Source organism: Rutidosis leptorrhynchoides, chromosome 1 (assembly GCF_046630445.1).
Source record: "Rutidosis leptorrhynchoides isolate AG116_Rl617_1_P2 chromosome 1, CSIRO_AGI_Rlap_v1, whole genome shotgun sequence".
In the NCBI taxonomy this organism is placed as follows: domain Eukaryota; kingdom Viridiplantae; phylum Streptophyta; class Magnoliopsida; order Asterales; family Asteraceae; genus Rutidosis; species Rutidosis leptorrhynchoides.
Genome location: NC_092333.1, coordinates 62889312 through 62899787, shown reverse-complemented (window position 1 = coordinate 62899787; position 10476 = coordinate 62889312). Strand labels below are relative to the sequence as shown.

The 10476-nt window shown below is 34.9% G+C and overlaps 1 protein-coding gene and 1 pseudogene across 1 annotated transcript; one reads left to right on the top strand and one right to left on the bottom strand.

Moving 5' to 3' along the window:
- The first annotated feature begins 1067 nt into the window (after positions 1-1067).
- Positions 1068-7401, top strand: LOC139860689 (cyclin-dependent kinase F-4-like). Its single transcript, XM_071849356.1, has 18 exons — positions 1068-1264; positions 2037-2264; positions 2368-2865; positions 2952-3030; positions 3119-3187; positions 3644-3733; positions 3826-3964; positions 4176-4278; positions 4409-4461; positions 4556-4622; positions 5352-5460; positions 5564-5629; positions 5742-5810; positions 5920-5983; positions 6089-6217; positions 6391-6422; positions 6526-6604; positions 6953-7401. The coding sequence occupies exons 3-18, from the start codon at positions 2852-2854 to the stop codon at positions 7189-7191; spliced, it is 1401 nt and encodes a 466-aa protein (XP_071705457.1). The 5' UTR covers positions 1068-1264; positions 2037-2264; positions 2368-2851; the 3' UTR covers positions 7192-7401.
- Positions 7402-7698: 297 nt separating this feature from the next.
- LOC139875776 (protein Brevis radix-like 1) lies at positions 7699-10159 on the bottom strand (annotated as a pseudogene).
- Positions 10160-10476: the final 317 nt, after the last annotated feature.

Below are 10476 nucleotides of genomic sequence, written 5' to 3'. Positions count from 1 at the left end.
GACAAAAATGTACCTGTAATTGTCTTCCTCATGATGGTAACAATCAGGTTTATGCATCAACTCCAAAGCAATTAGCAATTCTTGAACCTTGAATCAAACAAATCCATGAATCTTTAAAAGATATTAATATTGCCCTGTTACAGAATATCAAAACGAATACTAAACATTATTTGATTCAACAATATTTGAAACAAATCTATACATATAAATAAATAAGCAGACACTAATATGAATGTAAATAATATTTTCAAAAACGATTTTTATTCTAAATATAAAAAATCAGAAATCAAAATACTCAATCGATAATTTAATAATAATTTGTGACTAAGAGTAATATGATTTTTGAAAATTACATACCTAAATCTAATTGAATGAATCAATAAAACTGAATCAATTGTTTGAGATTAAATACCAATTCGAGTGCTGCTATAAACAATCGTTTCAAAATCATAAGGAAGAAAATTAGGTTGAATATGAAAAATAACAACAATTGTTCCAAGAGGAATTGCTCATTCATCGTTGGTGGAACATTGAAAAATTAGGGACACTTGTAATTTCCTCAGATTAATTAACACTAATAATAGATTATTTATATTATCTATGAACCAACATCTAAAAATTTGAATAGACGGCAGGACAATACATGTATTAGTATAATCGAACGAAATCGATTACTTGAAATGTATTAGTAACAACATATGCGGCGATAGCGGTGGCAGCATCGGCGGTGATAAAGAAATATACGATGGTAGCGGCGATGAACAAAAAAAACCTAGAAGAAGATGAGATCAGTTCTGTGATTAGGTTAGAGATGGAAGTTACGTAACTCTAATTTCAGATCCGATTGATGAGTGAATGAGAGAAAGAAAGAGGCGAATGGAGAAGCACAGATGGCAGACTGTGGTTAATTGTGTAGAATAGGCTCTAGAGTAGATTGTAGCATGTCACGTGATCATGCACATGTCTCACATAATAATAGGTTATAGAATAGAATTTAAGCATTAATCACTTCTTCGGTGGATATAAATTTTTTCGAACGAGAAGAATACACCTCACGTGCCGCATCCAATTAGAACGTAAGGCATATACCCGATATATAAATATCTCTACTAGGGTTACGAAATTCGTATTCGTCCTCAACAAGTCGATAACACAATTCATCCAAAACAGATCGAAAAAACTATTGGTGGCTTTCGAATTTCAATCCCATCTATCTTGCCCTCCTGTAGACACCTTAATTCTTATGCCGTTTGCCCTACACACGGTATACTTTTATATTCTATCTGTTTGTACTGTTTCTGTTTTCAGTTCTTCGATGATGTGCGGTTGGTAATTAGGTTTTGAATACTTGTTTGTAGACGATTCGATTTAATTAGAGTTCAATTAGGTTTGAATTCTAACATTTTGCGTTTAAATCAGGTTGTAAGTTGACCTAGTCTTGATTTAGGTTGTATCGGATGGTTGACTAATAGTATAGATTATTGATTATTATAGTCTGGAAATACATCTATGGTTGTAATTTCGGAATTTGTCATTATTTGCAATGTTTAATGCATCATGAAAGCAATTTTTGAGACTTGAATATGCAAATCATTTATTTTGTCAATTTTTTTTTCCAGATATTTAATAATGGAAAAATGCACTTTTATATTGAGCATGAAAATAATATAAGGACAATTGAGATATAAGTAGTTACGTAAAATCTTTTTAACTGGTGAACTGACGTTCAACTTGTATCTCTGTTTGTAGCTTTATTGAATCCCACGAGGGACGAAATAAGACACATTCCTGAGTTCTATATCAGAAAGACTACTCTTTTTATAGATCAAATCATCATTTGTGAATTTGGACCTTCTTTCTTGAATATTGGACTATGTATTATGCAAGGATAATTGAATGCTAATACAGACATTATTCCTGCAAGATTTTAAATTCTTTGTGTATATAATATTGTCTATGCTGGTTTCTTTACAAAATAGTTTTGATTTAGATGGTCCAAATGGTTCTAATGTATGTTTATATTTACTAATTTTCAGCTTGGAAAGATTTCAATTTCGTCTGAGATATGGAGCAGGTGTGCCCTTGGTCAGGTTGTTTCCAGAGACAGGTTTTTTCTTTCCAGGAAGTGCTTGATTGGCGTTGTCTTGTTCTTGGAGATTTCGATTTTGTTTCACATAATTGCACTTAGTGAATCTACAGCATACAAGCAGTTAAGAAGGCCTGATGCCCTTTTATCTTGAAATAGGTGTTGGAAACGTCTGCAAGTAAGCATTTACTGTTTTGAATTTGTGCTATTTGCACTTATCGGTATGACATTTGTTCTATTTTTTTTACCGTGACATCATTTATTATGGTTTTAATCTGCAGGGCTGAACCTTGCTTGTAAATGCTGCATTCTCTGTCAGTTAGTAGATGAGATTATCGGTTCGAGATTAGTTTTAGCAATGCATTTATTTTCTTCTGATGGGTTTCAGATACATCTATATCAAACATCGACGGATAATTATGAATCTGAATTTAAGTAGAGTATTCAAGATAGCCGTTTAAGGTCCAAGTCAGGGTTTTGAAGATTTTAATGGTGGCTACATGTAGTGTGCTTATATATAAATTCCTGTTTCAGTGTCTCCATGTTGATGAAATGGCGTCTCCAACGAATAAGGGTTCAAAGACTGTTCATCAGAAGTTTACATTTCTTTTGCTCTTGCACTAAGAGTGAAAGCTGATCCAGTTATAACGTCTAGGCTGGAAATTCTTATATTTATAGTTTCTTAAGTAGTTATCTATTTAAAGTGTGTTATTTCTTCTATTTGTCTCTTTTTTTATAAATAAAGTACTACGCGAAGTTGTGGACATGGAAATGGAAAGGTGGGATAAGTTTTCATTAGTGTTTTTGGTTATTTATGATGTGATAGCCTATCTTACATGTCAAATGTTTTCATTATTTTGAACAGGTTCCAGTTAATAAAAGAAGTTGGTAGTGGGACCTTTGGGGTTGTTTGTCAAGCGTTGAATAAGAATAATGGTGATGTGGTGAGTTTTCTCTTATGGGCATTGCATTTCAACGAATTATTACTGATTTGTTACTGTATTTATTATAATTGAGCTAATATGGTTACAGGTTGCCATCAAGAAAATGAAGAGAAAATTTTATTCCTGGGAAGAATGCATAAGTTTGAGAGAAGTCAAGGTATTATCACATTCGTGTTAGATCTGGCAAAATAGATCACTTGGGCGGGTATGGTAATGGGTAAAAAGGGTTACGGCTTGTGTTCAGAGATGCTATTTAGTAAAGGTTGGGTTAGTTACTTGAACGACTGAGACTAAACTATCCGTATATTAAGAATAGTTTGCGAGTCAATTTTATAATTATGTTGTTAGTATAATAATTAGTTTTTCCAAGTGTAAAATGATCTAAGAGGCTGTAAGCGTATAAAATACGCTAGAAGGGATTTCGTTTAAATTATTTGATCGGTTTTTTCTTATATCTAATACTCTGTGGTTTTTATTTGACCATATAGTTATAGACCATATTTTTAAAAAAGCCTACCTCAAGTAAATAGATTGACATAGCCACCTACATTTTATCTGTTGGTCTTTTTTTTTTGCTTCCTGTTCTTAAGCACAAATATTCTGCCATTGACAGTCGCTACGTAAGTTGAATCATCCAAATATTGTGAAGCTTAAGGAAGTCATTAGAGAAAGTTACATTTTGTACTTCGTGTTTGAATATATGGTATGTAGTTTTTCAATAGTATCTATTTACAGTTGTCCTTTGCCATCATAATACCTGTATGGATATCATTTGTTTTTTTCTTTTTCTTCCAGGAATGCAATCTTTATGATCTTATGAAAGACCGAGTGAAGCCTTTCACGGAAAGCGAAATTAAAAATTGGTGCTTCAATGTGTTTCAAGGCCTTGTATACATGCACCAGCATGGCTACTTTCATCGTGATCTCAAACCAGGTAGTTTTTGGATAAATTTATCCGATTTTCAGTGTAAGATTGAGTTTTTATATCTGTTCTGTAGTAAATGCTATCCGAGTTAAATGATATGTAGCAATATGTAAGCATTAAGGCACCCTGTTTAATCCTTTAAGCTTTCTACATTTTTTTTGGTTAATTTACAGTATTTTAGTTAGATACTTAATTCGATTTTCTGTATTTATGATGTCAGAGAACTTGCTTGTTTCCAAAGGGGTGATAAAAATAGCTGATTTCGGTCTTGCTCGTGAGATTACTTCCCAGCCACCATACACTGAATATGTTTCAACACGCTGGTGAGTCTTATACTTTTATTCTAAATTTTCACGAAACATGATGATATTATCTTTCTATGCTTATTACTTTGAGTTATCATCTGCCACTTGTATTCTACATTTCTACTATTTACGGAAAATGGGCCTGTAGGTATCGGGCCCCAGAGGTGCTTCTCCAGTCACCAAAATATGGCTCTGCAGTTGGTAAGTTGAACGGTTTCTTGATGGTTTTGTGTTTTTTGTATTACAATTACAATTATTTTGAAACTGATGTTTTCGATCTCATTTCATTTTTTAGATTTGTGGGCGATGGGTGCAATCATGGCTGAGTTATTTACTCTGCATCCACTCTTTCCTGGCTCAAGGTATGTATGGCTTTCCCCTATGTTGCCTCTATAAATAAAACAAATTGCTTCCCTGCTCAAGAAAACTTTACTGGCGAGGGAGGTTTATGGTTGTGCATTTTGAGAGAATCATATAATGTAATGTCCAATAATTAGAAGACGATAATCTGTTGCTCAGGGATTTAGTCGGTAGGTGCTTATCAGCTAGTTTGGTTTTGAGATTTGTTAAGTTCATCTTAATCCATTTTGTTTTAGTAACTTTTAAAGTTCATCAGTTTGCATTGATGTATTCATGTAGATTCCTTATAATTTGTCTTCTCTTCCAACAAAACTTCCTTTACAATATATTTTTGTATTTTCTAGTAATATAAACAAGCTGTAAAATAATAGTGTGTGGATTTGCTTTGAAATTCGAAGTGATTTTTTGTTAGGCAAATCTATTTAGGGAGAAATTTTATGAGATAAAACTACCTTATGCATAAATATTAGAGAAATATGGACCTTTTGTTAGATTGGGAGTAGAAATCTCTTAAATTGCTTTAATGAGGCTTATGTATCATGGGTTTTTTTTAACCCTTGGTCAGTCAATTTTGTGATGGTTTTTCTAAAATTGGTTTTCAAAAGCTAACTGATTCAACCCTAGAAAATCATCTACTCATTAGAGGATCTGTTTATCTTTGCCCAAAGACCCCCTTTCTAAGTCGTAATATCTAGATATTTTGTTTTGAAGTACGATTTTATCATATGCAGTGAGGCAGATGAAATATACAAAATCTGTAGCGTAATTGGAAGTCCAACTGAAAGCACTTGGCAGGAAGGACTTGGACTGGCAAGTAAAATCAATTATCAGTTTCCAAAGGTTAGTTTTGTCCTATTCTTGACATCATACCATTCTTCGACATCTGTAAGTTGTTAATTGCGTATCAAATAGGACTAAATTACATCTGTATATATAATTGCAGCATACTGGTGTAAACCTTTCTGGACTAATGCCATCTGCGAGCAAGGAAGCAGTCAGTTTGATTACTGTAAGTACCTCTCTCTTTTGTACTATAAAACATTCTTATAACATTTCAATCGTATCCGACCCTCAGATGTGTTGTATCGTAATTACATTATATTCATCTTTATGCAACGTAGGCTCTCTGTTCTTGGGACCCACTTAAGAGGCCAACAGCTGTGGAGGCCCTTCAGCATCCCTTCTTTCAGGTACACACTTTTATTATCTAAATAATAAATAATAAATGTTGTTCAAAATAGATACCGGAGGTTAAAGTGATAAACTGATTACTATAATAAAAAAAATTTGAATATGCAGAGCTGTTACTATATTCCTCCATTTCTTCGCCCTAAGCCTGATATTACCAGGACATCTCCATCTGGTTTGGTTACCTTTATCTTAGTATTTAATTTTTGGGAAACTAGCCAATTGAATTGGTTAGATAAGATTTTGACGGGTATTTTATTTATTTATTTAATTTTTTCAGTTGGATTACACGGAAGGGGATCTATGGAGCAGAATTGTTATGCAACGGGATATTCTGGTCCTTTGCCTAACGTGAAACCGGCAAACAACGTTATTTCATCTGCAAAGTTTTCTTCTCCCTTGAGCACAGGTAGCATATGAATGAGAGATGATTTTAACAACTGGTCCCATTCACTTTTGCAGTTACAGTTTTGTTGAACTGATAGTTTTTCAATAAAGTTTATTATTTGTATGTGTTTGAAATGTGATCATTCATTAAAATTCTCTTAGATTCTAAAATTTAACTCTTAATTTGTACTACAGGGATGTATACTAAAGTGGAATATAATCAACAGGTGTGTAGTACTGATTGTAGCTAATTTTGGTACCGTGTTACATGTATATATTATTGCATTTTCATTATTGACCTTATAACATAGTTATCTTCCTTGGTTTCAGACTGGAGTCACGAACGGAAAGATTTTCAACACCGCTGCCAGACTACCAAAATACCAACCGACTGGAAAGTACATTACAAGTAAGAACTTGTTTGGTTGGGCTAATAATGGTTCAAACTTGCATTTTACAATTCCAAGTATTTTCATATCATCTATTTTAATAAATTAATAATAATCCTATTTTTCAAATGAAGTATATAGGAGGTTTTATGCATTAGGAGTACACTTAGTGCATCTCTAGAATTGTTGGGACTTACTCAACCCATATTTTTATTTTCCTTATATTTTAAACTCAACTGATTCATAGATTAGATTAGCATTCCAACCTCTATAAATCATGGTTAGTTTAGGGTGTACTTTTGGAATATTACACTTGCAATATGATTTGATTTAGTGTATTGACTAAAAACATGTTTTTAACGGAACAGCGGGATTGATGGGAACGGGTGGAGTTGTTTCTGAGACTGCTGAGAAGTTTACAAACATGACCCTCGGTTCAGCTACAGTCGCTCCTAGACAGCTGCAGCCGCAGCAGGAGCGGGTGTATATTCCTCCACCTGCAAAAGCTGGGATACGTCATGGAAGACCTGACTTGTTTTCTGGAAGGTCTCGCGATTATCATTATCAGCATGGTACTAGACCTTATTATAGCAAGGTGGCAGGGTAAATGGAGATTTCAAAACAAACGCTCGTATTTAAGTAAACTGGTGGTTCTCTTTCAGTGTGGTACTTCTTGAATTAATATTTATGTGTTGTGTGTACTTGTGTCACTTGAACTAAAGTTTTGTTTTCCCTACTTTAACATATCTAATTTGTATTCTTGTTTAAGAGGTTTGTAATGTTCTAATTTGTTATTTTATGGAGCCAATTATGAATGATATATATGGTAAACAACTGTTGTGAAATACTTTATGATTGATGTTTACTTTTAATGTGTGCTGTAAACTGAATGTAACATTGCGTTTTATGATTTGAAAACTGTAAGCATGACTAACGATAAACAAATATACATAAGTTTTTGACAGCACATTTATGGATTGAGCTTGAGCCTAACACAAAATAAGATTGTATAGTCATCATGTATGATGAAGAAAGCGGAGTAAATTTGTTCTCCTATCAGAAATCCTTGTTTTTGTTAATGTCATGCCATGCCATGCTTGATCTGTTAGAAAGATTAGTATTCAGTATATCTTCGAAGGTACTGAGATAGTATTCTCTCTGGGTTTTGTTCCCACCACTGCTTTGCATTAACATCCCCAAACTTCTTACGGCTGCATACAAACCCAAAAGCGAAAATGTCCACATATTAATCAGAAAAGTACTGTGTTGGGCGAGTCAAGTAATGGTGTTAAAACAAGTACCTGAATCTGACACGACGAAGTTCTCGGGTTCCATCTACTAACTGCTCTATGGTAATAGATACACCAGGTTCATCTTCTTCAATCCACTCTGAATCAATTTCACTTGCTTACTAATTGAAACCGATGCATCATCTGTAGATGATGTTGTCGTTCTTGATGCATCCATGGAGGGACCCCCATTGTAATGGTGGTTGCCACCTTGCTCTGGTGGAGGTTTATAGTAGTTCCATGACTGGTTCATCATTGGGCTGTTTACTGATCCAAGTCTTGAATAATTTGAGTCTGTCTGCACAGCTCATAACATAAATCTCTTTATAGAAGCGGCCAAGTGTGTGGATCTTTTTAAACTGGGTAACGGGTCACAAGGCACTTTTGGGTAGTACAGACACGGGTTGACCCAATTTAAAAAATGGTACGGAATACATTTTTTGTAAATAATTACGTGTCAAATAGCATAATTGCAATCTGGTACAAATCACGGGGACCTACCGTGTAATTTTGTCTTATAACTACACATAAGCCAATGACCCATTCAACCAACTTGACACTTTTTTTAGAGGTCATTTTTCGACCCATTCATAACCGAAGTCAAATACATGTTTGAACGGTTTTAAAGAAAAAGAGAGAAATAATTTACCCCATCTTCGGACCTTGAGGGCGTGTCAAGTGCTTGACGATTGAACCCCTGAACATTGTAGAGCTCCATGATTCGATCATGGTTGTCTCCCCACCTCCTTTGTGCTTGCCATTTATCAAACATCTCCCGCCTAAAATTTAAAGAATTTAAACGAACATCACTATGTGTAACTAAGTAAGCTAAAGTTAATACTCCGTAATAAATAATGAAAACGAAATAATAATAATATCAATCAATCATTGGAATAAAGTTCCGTATATAACGAGAGGACCAATTTCCAGACAATATTTCTTGCACATTAAAGTACATCTGTATGTATACAAGGAGCATATTTGCATTTGGTCCCTAAGTTAACCCACAAATCTGTTATCTTTATGCAGGGCTTTAGATAAACAGGACCATATGTGTTAAATTATACAAATATGTTTTATTTCTACCTTTTCACTGCAAAATTTTGGATTTTTCTAACGCAGTTCTTTGGGTTGTCGTTAAGGTGCTATCAATCTGATGTATAAAGTGGTTAATGTTGACTTTACATGGCGTACAAGTATTTTTTGCACGTTAAAAGTGTAAGGGCCGTCATTAATAAAACCAAACTTTTAACTTATTCATACGTTTTACTATAAACATCCTTACGAGATCATCGTGTTAGTCATGATCTCGTAACTGATCATGAAGTAAATAACAATACTAATTATTTTCACGATTCTCATTCGTTTACTTACAAAGATATCGACAACTAGGTAATTTTGAGGTATTAGATTAAAACGTACAATGATATGATTTAATCTTATTAATTGAGATTTGTAAACATATTTTTTTAGTTAATGTAATTCTGAACTTTGTTTTTAGTTAATCTAATTTTGATTTAATCTGATGTCTACTTATCTATTTTATCCATACTATATTCTACAGTTCAATAAATATATTTTTAAGCCAGTTTTTTTTTTTTTTTTTTTTTTTTTTTTTTTTTTTTTTTTGGCAAAAAAACGATAACATTAATAAACGGATCCGGAGATCAACTCGTACAACCGAAACAATAGAATTCAAACCGAGCGCTAGCTAAAAATTAAAATTCCTAATCAAACGGCTCACCAACTGGGTGAGAAAAACACGTTTCATCAAGAACATAACAACAACTAAAGCTATAACAAAGGAAACTACTATACCGGCTATACTACACAAATTTACTAAATAAACAGAACGGCAGAGACGGTCAGGAGAACGCCGTCCGCCACTGCAACTAAAACATAACAAAACCAACAACCGCGATGAAAGTCAGCCGTCGAAGAAAAGTCCAAACCGCAAAAAACCAAACTCTGTCCTCGGATCTAAACCATATCTCCAACAGGAAGATCATCGCCTGGTTTAGACCCAATGACATCCCCGGAAAGGAAAGGGCCCAGCAAACATTACCACGACAACGCAAAACCCGACCCGTCACGGACATGTCGACCACCCACACCCCACCTCCCACCGTCCTCCAGCATCCACCAGCTCCAGCGGTCACCACCAACAGGGTGGTGAGCCGCCAAACGCCACCGGAATAGGAGAAAAAACGGGCAGGAGAGCAGGTAAGGGAGCCAAACCAAACGAACCACACCAAACCGCCACAAAACGACTGGAGGCCACCACATGCCGTCGATCGAAGAATCCGTCAAGATCCGTCACTAGCAGAGAAGAAGCGACGGAAAGCAAAGAAACACCCAAACAAACCGGCCTTCAACACCACGAGAACGGTGGTATTAAACGGTCGAACCCGTCGAGAAGAACCTCTGGCCACCAAGACCACACCGCTGTCGCCGGAAAGATCAAACAGAAGGAGAAAAAACCGGACCACCGGCGAGATGCCGGTGGCTGGAGAAGAGAGATGTCAACGGCTACAAAACGGAGAAGAAAGGTAGGAGTAAAAGGTGGTGATTAGAGGTGAAAGAAAGGTGGAGATGGGTGATTA